The sequence below is a fragment of the Saccostrea echinata genome, unplaced genomic scaffold, assembly GCF_033153115.1.
Source record: "Saccostrea echinata isolate AGI-Se365-2 ecotype Australia unplaced genomic scaffold, CSIRO_AGI_Sech_v1 ptg000057l, whole genome shotgun sequence".
Lineage (NCBI taxonomy): Eukaryota > Metazoa > Mollusca > Bivalvia > Ostreida > Ostreidae > Saccostrea > Saccostrea echinata.
Window position 1 is genome coordinate 4785618 of NW_026889806.1, and position 20842 is coordinate 4806459.

A 20842-nucleotide genomic window follows, 5' to 3' on the forward strand; every position below is an offset into this window, starting at 1 on the left:
AAAAGGCCGTCATCATTACGTAGACTATGTTTGTTTAATCACCCTCTCGTTAAAACACTTACTGTTAATGTACACTTACCTTATTATTTTTAGCAATACAATAGGAACTTCCAAGATTTGAAAGCCATAGTCAATAGTTGTCAGTATTTAAAAGAGTGCGTTTTCCATAAAACCAGTAAGTGTGTTTCTTGTTTAACTACACTTTAATAGCCTGCATCTAGTTAATCAAAAATAAACTAACTTTTCATAAAATTTTTCAGATGTTTGTGTTATAAATTTTATTAAAAAGAAAATGATGTCTACAAATCTAGTATGTCATATTAAATGATTTTAACCTGAATTTCCTCTGATTACCTTCAATTCTACTATTTTAAACTTATAATTTTCAGGAAGTGTGAAGAAAACAAACGGTGATCAAGCTCAAAGTCAGCTTAAACAAAACAAATTGTGAGCAGAGCTAACACGGACCTCTAAAACAGAGGTTGGATCAGGTACCATGAAGGAGTAAGCATCCTGTCAACCAGTCACGCCTGCCGTGTGTCCCCTTGTCAAGATCGGGTAAACGGAAAAATCCGTAGACAATTCAGTGTGAAAATAATGGTTTAACACTTTGTATGAAAGAAGTCAACATGCGATCTGATGACATATTGTATTTGCAAGTAATGTCATTGTATCGACCATAGAATTTATGAAATGTTGATTTTGAACGAGAATGTTGATATCCTTGTATCATCAACATATTTGTAAATTTTTGTCACCTTATCCCATCTCTGGACTTTCCAGAGGTCTGTGTTTTATGTACTGTTTACAGATTTGTATTCAAGGTATTTTTTAGATCGATCATTGTTCGTTATCTGAACCTACTTTAATAGACTTATCTTGTGTATCGGATCAACTGTTACGTGTAGAGTAGAACCAAAAAAAGCCTAATTTTTTTTCATAACAATTTTAAAAACACTACTGTCTTGTGGAACATTTTTACATTAAGAGTCCTCTGTACACTGTATTAAAGAGTTCTGAATCTATGGTTTTTTTTCTATAAAGATAGAATAATCTGCCCTTTGATCTAAAATAAAAAAAAAATGAAATGTACAGAGTATTTCTTAATTTGTGATCAAATCAAGCATTCATAACATTTCAATAGGCCAAGATAGATAAATTGAACACTTTATTTGCAGATGTTTTGCCCACTTAAGTAAACAACAATGATTTCTGTTCATCAGTACGTCATTGTATTTGAACATTTTCCTGAGGATAAATGCAAGGTACACTATGTTGAAAATGTAATAGATAAGCTTAACATCTACACTTTACATACTATATTTTTTTTCAATGTCCAAAAAACCTTTTTTCTTAAGTGTATAGAGGGTCCTTAAGAATATAGTGGGTCCTTAAGTGAAGAAATGGTAAAGGGACGTTTAAGAAAGAAATTAAAACTAGTTATATTTGCAGTTAAGAATAAGTAGATGGATTTGGTATCTAAAATGGCTGACAAAAGATATTCAAATTAAAAAGAACCTGCAATACATTCATGTCTTATTTCGCGAAGGTTTTATTTCTAACTTAAGTTAAAATTAATGTGATATTGAAATTATGCTATTGTGCATGAAAGAAATTGTAAGAAAAAGGGTGTGTTTTGGTTTTCAGTAGTGAAATTTTATTACACAATTAACTAAATGAAATATATAGTTGCCATTTGTATGATATGCATAAGTACATCGCAAGTTTCTATGTCAATTTACCAAATGAAACAATACTACCGGTAAAAAACATTAAAACAGTCCTATAACGTGTGATTATTGAATCCGAAGTACTCGTGATGAAATATGGAGATAATGAACAATTGTCAAGGAAAAAAGTCCCTTAAAACAACGCAAATAGTGAGTAGAGAAAATACGAACCTATAAAAGCATAGGAGATAGAATCAGGTAAATTGAGGAATAAATAAGCATCCTTGTCGACCAGTTACACCCGCCGTGTGCTCTTTGTCAGGATTGGGTAAATCGAGAAATCCGTAGTCAATTCAGTATGAAAACAATGGCTTAAAAATTTGTAAGAAAGATGTCAGTCAACATTCGACCTAACGGCAGATTGTATTTGCAAAAAAGGTCATAATTTATCAAATGTTGAAATCAAACGAGATTGAAGATACTTTGTATCATCAGCTTGTTTTTTTAATTACCTGTCTCATTTTTAAAATATAATTTGTTCTTCCAATTGTGATGAAATACTGACAAAGTTCTATTCTTTATGACTTTTTCCAACTGAATATCGTTCTTTAAGATAATAGAGGTATTGCTTTAGAATGATACCAGAAAACTAGCTATATTCAAATAAATTCAATTTCCTTTTAAATCATTTTCTTTCAAAAAACTTAGTCCTTTTTATCCACCTACATTCATTATCTTAGCGGTTAACATATGAATTATCAATTACTTTTGGTAACTGGGTTGGAAATATATCAAACTAAATCTACCTTCCAGAACTGTTTTAGACATATAATTATACTTATGTTGATAACTGAGTTAGACATATCACTGTATCTACTTATAATAACTGAGTTGTACTATTCTATTTACCTTTGATACTACATTGTACGTATCTTTGATAACTGAGTTTGACATATGATTATGCCTACTTTTTATAACCTCGCTTGACATACAACTATATCTACCTTTGAAAAATGAGTTAAACGTATAACTATGCCTATCTTTGATAACTAAGTTGGACGTATGAACTAAATATACCTTTAATAGCTAAGCTGGAAATCTGACATATAGCTATATTTACCCTTGATAACATAAATCAAGATTTTTACCATACTAACCTTTCATAACCTAGTTTACAGATTAACAAATAACTTCCAACTAGATCTTCCTTTGATGACTGACTTGGACATACAACTTTACATATCTCTGATAACTGAGCCTGACATATAATTTCATTTACTTATGATAATTATTGAGTTGGACACATAACTGGACCTACCTTCGGTTATTTAATTGGACATTTAACTGGACCTACCTTCGGTTATTCAGTTGGACATTTAACTGGACCTACCTTCGATGATTAAGTTGGACAAATAGCTATATTTTCCTTTGATAACTTGGTACATATCGTGACATTATCAGCGTCAGTTTGAGCAGTAGAATCAATCTCCATTTTTATAAGTAATCACTTTCACCAATTCTTGCTGTCTTTGAGTGAAACACAGTCAGATTTCCGTGGTTTGAAGTCATCTGTTATTTCAAATGAGTTTCAAAAATGAAAGATTTTCGTCTCAGTGACAGAATATCATTCATTATTGAAATTCTCCATAATAATAGCTTACAAAATCACTATTAAGTCAGGTTGATCATCATCAATTCGAAACTAAACAAAATGGTTTTATTTTGGGGAATGTCCAAGATCGATGATATCTTGTTGTCTGATGAGAGAAGATGATCGATAATGTTTCTATATAGATCAACAATTAGCTAGAAGGTAGCATTTTCTTTTCTTATGAACAACTTAAGTATTTGATTGAATAAAATTTTAAAGCTATTTCTCTGTAACCATCAAAGTATCTATATGATATGATGGGGATTTCAAAGCAAATCACTGTATATATGTCATTTGGGTAGTGATTCAGGATCAGGCTTTTCTTAACCTTTTTTCCAGTAACATAAAATTGAAAAAAAGGTCCGTCTCACTTCTATCCTGTCTCATGAAAAGTCATTAGTTTTGTGTCACATCAACAAAATCTTTGCTATTAGTAAAAGTTGATAATAGTTCTCACGGCGTAGTATGTGCTGTTTTTTTTCTTTTTTTTCAAAAAAACAAGTGCGACGAAACTAGAATTACAAGGGAATTATGGGACCTAAACCAAGTAAAACAACAGTGAGGTTGAGCTTATTTCAATCTGTTTTACTGAAGAAAAGTAATAGCACCAATACAATCCTACATTTCCAAACATAAACACCATAGGCATTTAAGGTGAGTTTATCTTGAAAAATTAGTATTAAATGCAAAACTGAGATTAACTTTTAATTAATTTTATAAATTCATGTCACTAAAACCCATCCAAAGTTTTATATATTTTCCAAATCGTATGTTTTTGAAATATTTTTTTATCTAAATGACCAATAAATAAACTCATTGCCTACTCATTAGATACTTCTAATATCAATTTATAAATGCCAAGTCTAAATTTGAAAGTGTTGTCGTGAGGTGGTAATTTAATTCTTCTGTTTTCAATACATGGTTTTGATTGGGTCTCTTCCATAAAAAAATCTTGAACATGTTGTTATTCAGTACATTGGTTTCCCTATTTTATTATCTTCAAAGTGCTTGCATCAGAAAATGTTATAGCGTTGTAAATTATTCTGTGCCATATCGATTATTCAAAGAGAGATAACTCTTATCGCTGCAATGTCCCGATATCTCAGAGGATGTTGATTGACTAAAAGAGAGAACTTTATCATGTTGTAAATTTTTATATCCAGGGTTAAGGCAATTACAGGTTTAAATGTCGAAAGGAAAATACAATACTTACATATTTTTCACTCGCTGAGCAGTGTTTTCCATTAAGCTGATTTAAATAAAAATCCTAAATTTCCTATGCAAACTAGGGTTTTCCATGTTTGACATGAACAGTTTTTTTAAGAAATGAAAACGTATTCGTTAGGCATTTGGCTTTGCTAAATTTATAAAAAGTCGAGGCATGTTACTGTTTTTTTGTTCAATTTTTTTGAGAGAGAGAAAAAAAGAAGAAAAAAATTAGACCAGTAACTGAATTTGTGGATGTTTTTCTGACTTCAGCTATTAAAACACTTACATACCTTGATGGATGGTTCAATTTTTTCTGATATCAAACTGTTTATGGAGAATCTATTAAATGTTGTGTATTTTCAGACTTGGACAGCATTCACTATTATTCAAATTACACAATTTTAAATAGAATATGCAGCAAAAATTAATACTGTAATACAATATTTAATAGAGCAAGTTGTTCTTTTAGAAAGAAGTGAATGAGAACACATGTTACCGTTCTATGTCGGCGCAATAAGTCTATAAATGAAAAAGGTCTCGACAACGAACAGCGATCAATCTTATAAAAACTACAAACAATACAATTCTTTAAATAGGGCATAAACACGGACCCTCGGAAACTCCAGGGGTGGAACCAGGCACCCAAGAGGAGTAAGCATTCACCATTGACCGGTCACACCCGCCGTGAGTCCTATGTATTGATCAGGTAGACGGAACATTCCGTAATCAAATTCAGTATAAATACAAAACCCTTACAATTGATATGAAACAAGTCAGCCAAAATACGACCCAATGATAGATTAAAACTTCTAAAACATCTTAATGTTCAAGTTAAAGGTAACTCGTCAGCTTTTGAGAAAAATGAGGTCAGAACCTCTTACTTCAAAATTTATTAACACAATGCAAATTATACAATATTCAATTTAAATACTGCTCACAAAATGCAAAGATTTATGGGGGAGTACTTGTTGTGGTCAAAGGATATTTACAAGACAATTCTTCACATCTACACATTTGAATGATTTGATTTCTTGGAACATTAGCCCTTTATATTTCTCGGAGAATTTTTTTCCGTATAACATGCTAGAAATATTAAATATAGGTTTCAGTTAATATCTTTAAAATATGTTTTACACATTCAATCAACAGACTTGGCCAAAATAAATAATAAAGTTATATTTAAGAAGTCAATATAAACTTAACATTGTTTTTCGCCTGAAAATCACATATTTTGACCAATAAGTCAAAATTTACGTCACTGGCCCAAACATTTCTTTCATTATTTTGAATTAAACGATACACTTAAGTCACTAAAAGCTTGGTACAAGAAAATATTTTATTGCATACTAAGATTATTAATACTACAAATATGATTTTTGTTAAGTGCAGAAAGGTCACACAATAATTAACGCCCATTAATTTTCAGGTCATTCTCAATAATAAATATTATTCAATTTATTTTGCATAAAATAAGATAATATTTATTACCATGGTTACATTTGGTAAAATTTGATAAAGGTTAAAGTGATTAACCTAAACGTTACAATTTACGAGCATTGATGTGCAGGAATTTCTCAATAATAAATATTATATAATCTATTTTCTATAAAATAAGATAATATTAATTGCCATGATTACATTTGGTAAAATATGATAAGGGTTCAAATGATTAACCTAAACATTACAATTTACGTGCATTAATTTTCAGGACTTTCTCAAAAAAATTATTAAATCTATTTTCTATAAAATAAGATAATTATTGCCATGATTGTATTTGGTAAAATATGATAAAGGTTAAAGTGATTTACCTTAATGTTACAATTCAAGTGCAAAAAGGTCAAATTAATTGTACTGTTGCTCAGTAAGATGCACACTGACCCCCAATTTTCTTAAAGATTTTCAGTCATGAAATATGAGTAGTTATCTAAAATACACTCCTAAAAAAATCCTTTATATAACCTATGTCACGGGTGACATACCTTAAGGGAGTCGACTGGGGTTTTATTGTGTGAAAACTACTATAGAGAAACTCTTTATTTTTATACCACATGTACCTTAGATTGACTTTAGTATACATGCCAAGTTTAGTGAAAATCTACTGTCTGGTTATTGTGTAGGGACCATCTCAAAATACAGGTACATTTACTATAGGATTATATAGGAAAAAAGCAAATTATACAAATACTACCATAGACTTTTTGTTCAAATTATATTATTTGAGGGGTAATACTATATTGTACATTTTTATTGAAGAAACACAAAATTCTACCGTCTGGTTTCCAGAGGGGGCGTCTCAAAATGTCAAATTCATGATATTTTCCTGTTTTTATGGAGTACAACAAAACATGGCAGATACCACAGATTTACATAAAAAATAATTAAGATGATTGTGAGATTCTCAATTTCCTATGCTTAAAATTTCTAGAGCATCTATTTTATACTTTTTATTTTATGACAGAATTAATGACCCCGCTTAAAGAACTTCGGTTATTCATAACGTCAAAAACACACTATTACGACGTCTATCTACCCATCATTTGAAAAATCCTTCAAAAAATCAGTTATTTAAAAACGTAATTAGATTTTTTATCCTGAAATTTCCTAAAATTGTTAATTTTTATAAATTATGTAAAAATAGTTGCTTTAAAAGAGTAAATACGCTTTATTTTACTATGCTGCGCAAAATATTGCGCAATGAAAACCCCAGACGGTCCCCTTAAGTAAAAATCGAATCAATTCAATGAAATCTTCAAAAGAAAAAATGATGCAAATAATATGCATGAATTTGCATTTAAAAATTAGTTATCATTACAAAGTTCATGGTTGAATATCATTAATTTTGCATAATTGTGTTATAAATAAATTCTACGAAACATAACAAGGAATTTTCTTATTAACGTTGCTATTTCCCCCACTTTCTTGTTAGTATGTGAAAGGGAAAATTCAGTCTTTTGTTTTCTTTACATGTTCCTGTCTGTAATTAATGTATAGAACTTCCATATATCATTCAGTCATTATTAGTACTTTTTAAGTCTCTCTCCGAGAATTGATATGTTCAGCCTGAATTTCCTGTTTCTAGCTACATGTATATGTATTGTAAGAGGTTAAGATAACAAGTAATGGAAGTTCATGAATCCAGTAAAGAATCGTGAAAAGGGAAACCCCACAGATTCCTGGGAACGTTAGAAGTGAGATCAGGTGCCTGGGAAGAGTAATACAGTATACAGTAGAGAATACAAATCATGAAAAGGGAAAAGCCCACAGATCCCTGGGAACGTTAGAAGTGAGATCAGGTGCCTGGGAAGAGTAATACAGTATACAGTAGAGAATACAAATCATGAAAAGGGAAAACTCCACAGATCCCTTGGAACGTTAGAAGTGAGATCAGGTGCCTGGGAAGAGTAATACAGTATACAGTAGAGAATACAAATCGTGAAAAGGGAAAACCCCACCCCACAGATTCCTGGGAACGTTAGAAGTGAGATCAGGTGCATGGGAAGAGTAATACAGTATACAGTAGAGAATACGAATCGTGAAAAGGGAAAACTCCACAGATCCCTGGGAACCTTAGAAGTGGGATCAGGTGCCTGGGAAGAGTAATACAGTATACAGTAGAGAATACGAATCGTGAAAAGGGAAAACTCTACAGATCCCTGGGAACGTTAGAAGTGAGATCAGGTGCCTGGGAAGAGTAATTCAGTATACAGTAGAGAATACAAATCGTGAAAAGGGAAACCCCACAGATTCCTGGGAACGTTAGAAGTGAGATCAGGTGCCTGGGAAGAGTAATACAGTATACAGTAGAGAATACAAATCGTGAAAAGGGAAAACCCCACAGATTCCTGGGAACGTTAGAAGTGGGATCAGGTGCCTGGGAAGAGTAGGCATTCTCTGATGACCAGTGACACCTTTCGTGAGTATTCTTTATTGATCTGGTAAACCGAATTCAAACTGGTATAAAACAATGGCCTAACAATTGCTGGGAAAAGTACGACACAATGATAGGTTTTATTTGCAAACATGGTTATTATAATGACATAGAATTTGTGAAATGATGGTTTTAAACGAGATGGCTGAAAACTTTGAAACAAAATTTATTTATGCTTTGGTTTGAAAATTGATACTTTTCAGTACCAAATTAGTTGGAAGACATAAACCCTATATACAGATGATAGCAGAGTATTACTATATAAATAGGGGAATTGATGATGAAAAAGTAAAACGTCATCCCGTTTGCCTTATAGTGCGGTTTTTATTTTTCTACTACAGGTTATGGTCAGTAAAACATCCAAGCATATTTTACTTTTAAAATACGCTTCTCTTTATATCTATCAAAATTACAGCTATGTAGTTTAGTTAGTTAGTAGTTTAGTTATTTCTAAAACATTACAAGTATGAAAGCAAAAAAAAGTAGAATCCCTTTTCATCCTCAAACATTTAGTAAGTTAATTTGATATCTTTTGATTTTTATTCATTTTATATATTACAACTGAAAAAGGGGTTTTAAACTGATTGTAAATCCTTAGCTGGCTGGTATTCTACATACATTAATGTATGTATTTTTGCAATGAAGCAATTCTCTATCCTCTACTGAACTGAATCCATTCTATTTTTTCCCAATTAAATTTCACAAGTCATGATTGTTTATCTTATTTTTCTCAAAAATTGGGAAAAAAGATGTCAGAAGTGGGTTTTCTTTTATAATTTTTACTGGTTTTATTTTTCCTTCTGTCTCAATAAATAATAAAAAATTACAGTGTATAAAATTTCACTTTTCAATAGGTAGGATATTAGATTGGGAAGCGTTATCGATTTGGTCTATTATATTAACTTTAAATGGATTGTATGTCTTTCCATTTAAAAATATAGCCTTTAAATTCGAAAAATAAACAAGTAAGTAAGCGATCGTACAAAAAGATTAAAATTCATCAGAAACGGAATAGACTTTATGAGGGGACCTTTAAAATGTGCTCTTTAACAAAGAAATCATTTATGAAGAATAAAAGTAAACGTTCGTAAAATCAGTTTCCATTTAAAGATATCAAATACATGTGGGAATAAACTTAATGAACATAATAACAACATATTGAAACCTTTTTAAGAGAGCATTATATTTCATATTAAAGAATTCTCAAGAAAAGGTAAATTGCGCATTCAAAAAGTGATCGCTCACGATATTTTCTTCTTCGATCGCTACATATTGTGAACTTTGTATCCCTGCTTCAGGAGAGTTCTATAAAATATTTATGTTCCATTAGATAACCTTTATTGACTGCCTCATACACGCTATCAGCTGTAATTGTCCATAATCAGAAACCCACAGGTAGTGGAATCACACCTGCCTAAGGTGTGAATTGAGGTCCATACCTGTCCGGGAGGACGTTTAATGTCGACCCATCAATTAAAGTAAGACTTCTTTCTGTTATATAAAGGGGGTTTGGCCGTTTGAGCAAACGCGGAAGGGGAATTAGGAATGCTTGTACTTGGACCTGCTATCAAAAGAAAGTGCTCACGCAGAATATTTCTTTTATTGCGGACTGTACTCTATCGCGGTTCAGTGTTTGCATTAGAGATTTGTGTAGATAAAGTGTATATAATCAGTGTGGGTCCTTCAAAGACAGTGTAGTATCTGTCAAAGGACTGCATGATAGCGTCAAATTATATCTTAATATTTCGAGTCTTGAAGAAACACTAGTACCCGTGCTATCAATAAAGAGAGGGCGGGACCTTCTACATTAACAATCCTCCCGCTTTTAGGACGGGACGATTCCAGATTATTTCTGATCTTTGACGGGTTTGTATTAGCCATTCAAACGATCATGATTTTTAATTGAAGTGAATTTAAATTCCAATAACCAACAGCATACAATTATTTGTGGTATATAATTTCCTTTTCATCACATAATACACGGTGTGTTGTACACAGACCAACAGGTAGATCAGGATTAAGCCGTATTTTTCTGTACTGCAATGACTGTGACATCTCAAGGCTGTTTTTTGAATGTTTAAGGCACCTGCTGTACATCTAGCGATCTAACCGTATAAAGAGAAATATTTCTAGTTCGTTTTCATGGCTTTTATGACCCAGTTGAGGAATTTATTCATTGGCTGACACGAGAGATGTATTAACTTTGGAGCACATTAGCCGATTGTGACGTTGATCGTGTACGGAGACTATTAAGTGTTTGTTTTACTACAGCTACTATTTACCTAAGTCGTCAGAAGCCAGTTTATTACAAATGAGGCCACAAATGTTTCAATTTTAAATCGATTCAGCCAATCTCCACAAACCGTTTTGGACAAATTACTGTACCCGTGAGTGCCATAAAGAGGAAAACACGTGTGTACCTAGATAAAATAAATGACCGAATACTTGGAATCCAGTAAATCATAGAAATCTACGAAGTAAGTATTCTTTGTAATGACTATACTTGTTTGAAGTCATTCTCTTTCACTATCATTCTGTCTGGTTTTATTGAGTCGATTGTCTCTGAATCAAATATTCCACTATCACCAATATCTGTATGATCAGATGGAGTATTAAATTTTCCGACATTTCTCCAATTCCATTATCATATGTACATTGCAAACGTCCATGATGCCAATGGCCATTTGTGTCGTCAAAATTCAGAAAATTTCCAATACAATGCTATGTTAAACAGAATGACTTCTGAAGAATATGGTAATGGTATAGGATTTTACCTATATTTTTTATTCTGTCTTTGTGTTTGAGTGGTTGAAAAATCTTTTTTCCGTTTTAGAAAGACATCTATAGATATTGAGCATATTTTCTGTATTACATGATACTTATTTTTGTGCTGATAAAATCACTGCTAAGACTTTGTTGATATATAGTGAGTTACTGATTGTAAATCAGCAAAATATTGTTTCTTCTCATGTATTTTGCTGATCGTTTGTAAAATACGTTTGTCTTTATGAATTGTGTGGACTTTAACCTAAATACATACATGTAATGATGCGCTTCTTACCGTTAAAGGCCATAGTCAGATGACGGTGAACACACAGAGACTCTCAGACGTTCAGGAAAGACTAGAAAAACTTCTCACAGACAAAAAATGTCTAAACTCCAAGGTCACTTCCGACGCCTTTTCAGGATTCAAAGCGGCTGTCAGCAAGGTAGGGTTAAAATTATCCACCCAGGGTGTGGAAGATATGAACAACAAGAAAAGTGTAGCTCATACAAAGTAGTACAGATGGTAATAGTGTCATAAAGAGAGAGTTAGGTTAAGTATCCACCCAGAGTATGGAGGATATGAACTATTAGAATAGTGTAGCTCATGCCCCATGACACAAATAGAAACAAAATCATAAAGAGATACTGGAGAGGATTGTATCAAATGTTTGTTTTGTAGGTAAAAGCTGGACAGACAGCCGATCTAGGTTCCTCTTTAAAGAAACTGGAGATAAGCCTTAAAGGCGAGGGAGCGTATAAGAATGTGAAGGTTGGGTTTGAAGCTGCCAAGGCCGATATTAATGAGGTTTGTAGTTATATTGCTTTTTATATTAATAGTAGTCATTAAAAATCTCGACTGTATGCAATATTTTCCAAAAATCCATATTATTAACATTTTACATGTAAAATGCCAAATGTTCAAAATGAGTCTTTAAACTTTGTTCAGAGTGTACATTTCATTAAATAATCCAATGACCATGTATATTCTGTAAATGGGTTACAATTTCATAAAAGCCATTCACGTATGAAAACTCAAAGAATCTAAATGCAAAAAAAAGTTCAAAGGAAAAAAATTCTTAAAATCAATCGAAGAAACTTATCATTTTAGTTGGTATGTCTTTGCTGGAAACCCTAGTCGTGCTGCGTACTCTTGTGATTTTAAAAGCATTTAAAGTATAACACTTCCATAAAAACCCTGTAATGCTTTTTTAAACAGTTCGATTTAAAAGTAATATAGAAGGAGCTATTTAATTAAAATTCGGTTAGACAAAATTGGTCTTTTTGTGGACCAGTTGTCTAAGAGTGTTTCAAGAAAGATGAACAGCTCTGAAGGCAGAATACATGTACAAGCTTTGATTTATTTCTATTCATCACGTATTCGAGCCATATTTTACGAATAATAAACTCCTGCTGGTCTCAGAAATAGAAATATTAACGCTCGTTTATTTCTGTATTTACAACCTCCTTCGTCCAAAACTTAGACATGTATTTATTTCGTATTCAACACCAAGTTTCTTTTATATAACTTTTTAACACGAACATAGTTCATATGTTAACTATAATATGTATGAAGAGATAAGGGAGTGGGTAGGACGCTCTTTTAAAGGCAAATTTGGGTTTTGGATAAGCCGTTCGGATTCACTTTACTTACAATATCTACATTTTTTTTCTTTTCGCTCCAATACAGTTTCTTCCAAGAAGCAAATGTTTTGAAACCTCCAAGTGTTTTAAGAATTTCGTTACACTGCTTCACTTCCGATTTCAATAGCAGTGAATTTAAAGATAAGTTCTGACTGGTCAGTCAAACAAAAGAAAACGATAGATCTGCCAAAGAAAAATACAAATTAACATACAATAAAAAGATGCCTCAAAAGCTACAAAACTTCAACATTTTTTTCTCGATTTGAAGAAATTCAAGTACATATGTATTGGCATAAAGACCAGTCTGATGAATCACCTTTAAAACTCACTGAGAAAACTCACTGGTGGCGTCTTAATATGAGTAAAACTTCTTAATGGGATGTAAGCAAAAAAATTAAAATAATAAAAACACCTGAATTTCATAAAAAAAATCTGCCCCATCCTCCTCTTTTATTAACCTGTATATATATTATAGTTTACATTAAGTTTCAGTGCCAATTGTTTTTATCCAATTAAGATTGTTTCAGTAATTAAGTAAAGAAATATTATTTCATCAAAATTGACGTTAATGCTCAACGTAAATACAATAAAACAGATCGTGCACAAAATAACTAGAATGGTCCATTTTAATTCAGCGCCCATGGTTTTAATATTAAGACAAAATCTGTTCAATTGGATCCATTTTTCTAGATACCCAACTATGATAATTCAGATCTATAGATTTTTTTTTATCTGGGCATTTCAGCTGTTGTCGTGTTTTAACCGTGTTTGTAGAACCGCTACATGAACACGCTGTTGAGATTTGTCAAGAGAATAAGACACAAGTTGTCACCTTCTCGAGTTAAAAGTACAAAGTACTCTACCTAAAGATATAACTTATTACCATTTTCTCCGAAACCAAACATGTTATCTGGTCGAATGTTTCAATTTTCGTGATAAAAAACCTAAACAACACTCAACCTATAGCTTGTAAATTTCATGATAATTTTTTTTGCATGAATCAATACCTGATAAAATGTTATAAATATTGGCTAGATTAAAACGAGGGTAAATATTAAACAAATGGCAATTCTGTTCAGTTCAATCAAATTAATGAATTGGTAATAACTGGGGAGGGTTCAGAATCTATAACATTATTTATCAAAATAGAACTTATTTATTTATCTATGTTAATGTAGGCAACAATCCGATCGAAATATTTTTTCTAGACGCCAGTGGGAATATGATTTATTTTTCTGAAGATTGACTTTTTTTATCCCCGATAATATCGGATAGTGCCTTTGTATATGATGTTCTTTTGGGTGTTGACTGTTTACCTCCGATGGGGGTAATGGTCGGCTGTTTGATACCCTTTGGGATATTGACTTTTTACCATAGATGAGTATTTGACAGTACTTTGGTAAACTGTATGTATTTTTGTGTATTGGACACCTGATGGTTATGATGTTCTACGCTGAATATATCGACATTGATTGTCTAAATCCATTGGAATATTTATGATGATTGTAATGAATATTTGATGGGATCGTCGATATTTTTACTGACTCCACTACAGTCAGTAGTGATTGATTATTGACCCTCTACATAATACCAGGCTACTCACAAAGTGTATTGGTAAAGTAAAAAAAAAGTCCATTCAATTGTTGCACCTATCAAGAGAACCAAAAAAGCAAAGGGTTGGCTTTTCTGGACGTCAGCCACAGTATGAATTAATTTTTGTAACTGTCTTACCTCAGAATCCTTGCACGTGCAGTGCACGCACTCTCTTTGTTCCATTCTTCTAGCCCATGCATCCAGCTTGATTCGTAACATTTTCTTTTCTGTTTTAAATCCAAAATTTACACGTTTTCTACAAGTCATGTTCATTGTTCATCACAATGCTCCTAATTAATAGAACGAGATCGACAAAACAATCTCAAAATTAAAACAATGGAAACTGCCCACTGTGTGGAACATGGGAGATTTTCAGAGTTTCTCGGTAAAATTACATATCTTGTCACATCGAGAAAACTAATCCTAGGACTCAGCTTCTACCACGAAGTTAATCGCAAATTAAACAAAAATCATCTCTCATGAAAAAAACACTTAATCCTCAATTGATAGTCAATCTGTAAATTAATAAAATGCGTAAAATATCTAAAAATCCATGAAACATTTAATGCCTCTTAAGCTGTAGGCTTTATTTTAGCATTGAATACACGGATAAATGTCAAGAAAAAGGATAAAAATTCATGGCCATCACAATCAATATAGACATGATAATAGTGGAAGGTCATATACAGGAGATAGCTTGAACAATATCCATTAGATCTATTATAAATCGAATTTAATTATACATTGAAAGCAAAGATATATTTTTTGCAAGAATAAATATCCACGTTACTATGCGAGATGTGTATAAACAGAAGAAACGATAGCACCTTCTGTCTCATTGGAAACACTTTTAAAGTGTGCTTAGTGTACTAAATATATGATTGTAACTGTATTTTTAAAGAACACTAAATTAAAAGATTTTAGGTGCGCCTGAATCTCCCTCCAGAGTTAAGCCTACCCCAAAAGGTTCCCTACAGCCAGGGAACTCAAAGCAAGCTAACCCTCGGGCCGTCACGGTAACACTTTCAAACAGTCACGCCCGCCAAAAACTCCGTGCTAGTGGCCCAGGATACCAAAGACCCCATATAGAGCCAGATGCTCCCCCGACGATAAGGACCAGAAGACCACCTGTGGAGATGTGAGTACTACCTTAAAATCAAGAAACCCTTTCAGAGTCTGAGACTAGCAATTCAAGTCTGTTTGTTGGCCCTACTCATAATTTGTATTGTTTAAATGGACTTTTGAGAATGATCACAGTTCGTTATATTCAAACATTATTTGTATATTCTTTTTTTTCGGAGCGAGCCAGTTTACTAGAAAATAAAAGCGCGCAATTTTAAAATCAGTATGTTTGTTTGTTTGTATGTTGTTTAACGTCCCTCTCGAGAATTTTTCACTCATATGGAGACGCCACCACTTGCCGGTGGAGAGCTGCAAATTTTGTCCTATACTCGGCACTTACGGCCATTGAGCAGTGAGGGATCTTTTTCGTGCCAGCACATACTTCGACACGGAACCTCGGTTTATACGGTCTCCTCCGAAGGACCGGTCTCCACGTCCCACAGTGGGATTCGAACCCGCGATGTAAGGATCAACTCCTTACTTCGCGACTCTAGAGCAGACGCTCTAACCACTGCGCCACGCGGGCGACAAAATCAGTATGAATAAAATTTTCCAACCTTTCAGAAAAGGATCACAAACTAAGAACCCTGGACCTGAGGAAATGTCATCATTAAATAAGACAATCTCTCGGTTGTTTAATCATTTGGAAATCAACAAACTCTCGAAAGAAAGCGATACGAAAACATCCACCAGAGTCCGTCATTCTCGTCGGTCACCCAGCCCTCATAGACGTCACAGGCGTGATGATTATGACGTCAAAGAACTGCTACAGAAACTGCAAACATTTGAAGATGAACTTCAGAGGAGGAGGGAAAAACAGAACGAAGAAACACTTAGGTAAATCTAAAAGAATAATATTACAAAAAGGAGAAGAGAAAAAACAGAACGAAGAAACACTTAGGTAAGTCTAAAAGAATAAATATTACAAAAAGGAGAAGAGAAAAAACAGAACGAAGAAACACTTAGGTAAATCTAAAAGAATAAATATTACAAAAAGGAGAAGAGAAAAAACAGAACGAAGAAACACTTAGGTAAATCTAAAAGAATAAATATTACAAAAAGGAGAAGAGAAAAAACAGAATGAAGAAACACTTAGGTAAGTCTAAAAGAATAAATATTACAAAAAGGAGAAGAGAAAAAACAGAACGAAGAAACACTTAGGTAAGTCTAAAAGAATAAATATTACAAAAAGGAGAAGAGAAAAAAAAAGAACGAAGAAACACTCAGGTAAATCTAAAAGAATAAATATTACAAAAAGGAGAAGAGAAAAACAGAATGACGAAATATACAGGTACGATCTATTCAATAAGAAATGACAAAAACAAAATATCGGCAGGAGCATAAACAATCAGTCCACTAAACATACACAATAAGAATGAGCGGTTTTCATTTGGGGATTCTTTTTTAATAAAACATTTCTAACGTCATGCCCTTCAAATTTAATAAAAATGCACATCCATATACTGCCCATCCTCATACAAATCAGTGCATGGAAGAATTAATATTAATTCTATGTTCAGTCTACTTCATTTGTCATATTTTGAAGTGGTTGGCCTTTACGCCTTTACTGTTCGAGAAATTAAATATTGTTAAGTTTTTTTTATTTGATTAAATATTTGAAATGAAATAATAACAAAATAACAAATATCTTCTCATTAATTGCTCCACAATTTTCTAATTGTTCAGTGTGTTTTTTTTAATTACTTTCTTTTAACTTAAGGGTACCTTTTAGAAAAATTGAGGATCGTAAACCAAAGATATCATTTACCATGGTCTTAGATAATATCTAGGAAAAATAATTATATCGGAAAAAGAGAAAAAAGAACGAAGAAATACTCAGATGAGATATAGGAAAAACCAGAATCGACATCAAAAACAGTCCTTCCAACATACCAATAAAAAATGAATTGCAAATTAAAGGGATAGCTAATTAAAATCAAGTGTTTAGTATACATGTATATAACAAATAACGTTTCAGAGGATTTTTATTACAATGAATATCGTAGATATCCTTCATTTTACAGATTTAAAAATGTTTCTACCTTGTTCACATCCAAATGTAACAAATAAAACATAACGAATTACAATGTATTTTTTTCACATAATTTCATATCTTGTTCATGAAATCAAAATCATACCTTTTACTAAACGATTAAATGATTAATTACATCAAAATAGTGCGTTATTAGCAGATTGATGAGATTGAGGAAGCATTAGACATTAGATACGAGGCAATGGTACATACATTTCGTGTATCTTATCTAAATACACTGATGAATTATAAAACTTGTACGGGAGGTGAAATTTCAATGAACCTACATAATTCAAAACGAACCGTTTTTTCCGAAGGCTGACAATAAAATGTCTTTAGATAGGGATTTAATAGAATTCTAAAGCTTTGCTGTGAAAATTTAAAAGTAATATAATAACTTTAAAATCAATAATAATTTTATAAACATTATGTAACAAGACTGGCATAAGAAAACACGACCAAGGTTCGTTCCTTCAGTACAGATAGACATTAAATCCTTTTCACATTTTAATATATGTTATTATTTTCAGTTTACAAGCTCAGATTCAGAAATATAAAATCCAGGCTGCTGACCAATCAAAGGAACTAGAGAGGTTAGTTAAAAAAGCGATTATATATGCATGAAAATAAAAAAAAAAAGCTTTAAAAATATTTAGTTCCCCTCATTTTTTTTAGAACTAATTTTTGTGCCCATACTTCCCGCGATATTGCCCGAATCTCTTTTTTTTCCTCGATTTTCTGAACCTTATCTATTTGATAAGAAGTTATTAATAATACAGTGTATATCTCTTTTCATAGTTATTGATGCTCATTAAGTAAATTTTTAATACATATATAGTACCATTATATGTTTGGAAGCTATTTATATGAAATCTGTGGAAATTGAGTGATAAAGAGATAATGCTTCTACAACTGCAGAAATAAGTAATGCAGGAATCATTTACCAATAACCAAATTTTCGGCTTCTTCTGGCTGAGTTATTCATGATGACCAGTTACTAATTTAGAAGAATGTATTGTATAACGATTATTGTACGTATCCTGACATTTGTTACTGTTCAATAACGAGAAACAAAATGAAAAAATTAGGGTAAACATATCTTTTTCACAGTAAAGTCCATACATTATAAAGATGTATAAAGAACACGAAAAATAAAGCTTGAGGTTGGTCATAATCGATCCATTTTTGTTTAATCTTAGGTTACGTGGGATCCATTCCATCACCAATAAAGCTAAAGGTAGACATGTAGGCATGATAGAAGAGAGGTAAGCAAAACAATCAGTAAAGAAGCCAAATATAGACGATTAACTATTAATATACTTCTCTGTGCATTTCCTTTCAACTAAGAACAAGATAAGGTTAAAACAGTCAGGAAACAGTTGGGTAGAAAAAGCTTAGATTTAAATTTCATTTTTTTATTCAAATCATTGAATTAGATTTTGATTTCAATGAAAATGAGTAATTAATATAAATTAACATTTGACAAGTATTTGCAAACAAGGCCATTGTAACAACCATAAAAACTGCGAAATGTTGAGTTTAAACGAGATTTTAAATGCCTTTATAGCATCATATTATTTGTCAATAGCTTACCTCGATCTAGAATTTCATCGCATACAGAACAAATTCAGTATAAATTCAGATATAAACACCACATGCAGTGGATAACAGTACATATATATTGCTACATTAATAAGAGAAGTTGAAAAAGGTGGAAGTCATCACGTTTTTCATACAGTTTAGTTGTAAATTTGCCATCATGACTTTCTCTAATAAAACATTCAGATATGAAACAGATGTGTCAGACTATGTGGTGTATTATATCTTGAATTCAGAGGAATATATCTATTCAATATATGAATTATATAATATGAATATTGTTAGTTGATAAAATGTCGTTGATCTGTCTGAATGTCGAATTAAAGGCCACAGCAAGAGACTTCTTTTTATGTACAAGTTTTTGGAGTTTTTTAATAATAAATTCTACTTCATAAGAATATAAAAACATGGCACCTAATAGTAATCATGGTAATACCAACAGATTGTTAGAAGACCTGGTCCCGAAAGACTGCATGATATTTTCAACAAAGAGCCATAGCGCATTTGATAGGCATTATCGCCTACTCTACTAGTGATTTCTTAAATTGATTGTTTAACCAAAATTTTATCATACAATATTAGTTTATACATACGTAAAACCAAACCACACAATAATGATATTTCAATATTGATAGTTCCTTCATATGATAAATATAAAATTTATCCAGTTCGTATGGAGTGTATAGTAAATATTGAGGTATCCACCTAAAGATGACAAACTGTTGCCAAAGACCACCCTTAACCAGAAAAACAACTTTTGAATAATTTTATTTGGATATGACTGCACTTCATTACATTAAGATAATTTTGGTTAAAGGTGGTCTTCATATTGAAAATGATGAAAATATATATTCAAATTTTCTTCTCATATAATCGTAAGATTTAGCTATCTGCCTTTAAATTTATCCACTCGATGTCATTGACTTCGTTGGCGCAGTGGTATGATTGCTGGAATGTAAATATGGTGATTGTGATTTGAACATATTTTATTGCAATAAATATATACAATGGGATTGGGCACAAGTTCTAAAAACTTAATTCGCCCTCTCCCTACATGTTATATCACAAAAATTCAATCAGACGTGTCCAACAGCATGTACAAAGTAAATTAACTCACAACATAGAAACATATACTGCTAAATTATTATCTATACACATTTTTAGAAAAATCAATTAAATCTGCCTGAATGCTGAATATAAGATTGAACAATAGAAAAGAGATATTCATTTTCAGCAATACTGAGTGAGGTATCCCCCCAGAGTAAAGTATGAGTGTCAACAATATGAACTTTATTAAATCTCAAAAACTTATCGAAGAAATCTTTCCTGGCCTCAGTGTAATTAGGACATGAGAAAAAATAATGATGTGTGTCTTCTACCTTACCACAAGAGCATAATGGACTAGATATTATGTTACACCTATAAAGATCAATGTTTAGCACACAATTGTGTCGGAGTCTAGTGTGTAGTATATTGTAGCGTCTTTTTCCAAAACTGAAATAAGGCGGGGCTATTGTTATTTTTTGTGTGATTTTACTTTTAAAAGCAGATAAGGAGCTCGAGAGTCTGGTGTCTAGCGATAAAGAATTCCACTCGTTTACTACAGTTGGTACAAATGATGATTTGTATGT

At 32.1% G+C, this 20842-nt stretch overlaps 1 protein-coding gene across 1 annotated transcript in view; it reads left to right on the forward strand.

Annotated features, from left to right (window-relative positions):
* The first annotated feature begins 10848 nt into the window (after nt 1–10848).
* The window catches only part of LOC133174154 (myosin-9-like), a 39980-nt gene continuing 29986 nt past the window's right edge, over nt 10849–20842 (forward strand). Inside the window, exons 1-7 of the mRNA XM_061309211.1 lie at nt 10849–10935; nt 11528–11667; nt 11904–12029; nt 15376–15596; nt 16145–16417; nt 18143–18205; nt 18812–18877. Of these exons, the coding sequence (XP_061165195.1) occupies nt 11539–11667; nt 11904–12029; nt 15376–15596; nt 16145–16417; nt 18143–18205; nt 18812–18877 (878 nt within the window). The 5' untranslated portion in view covers nt 10849–10935; nt 11528–11538. The remainder of the gene's footprint in view (nt 10936–11527; nt 11668–11903; nt 12030–15375; nt 15597–16144; nt 16418–18142; nt 18206–18811; nt 18878–20842) is intronic.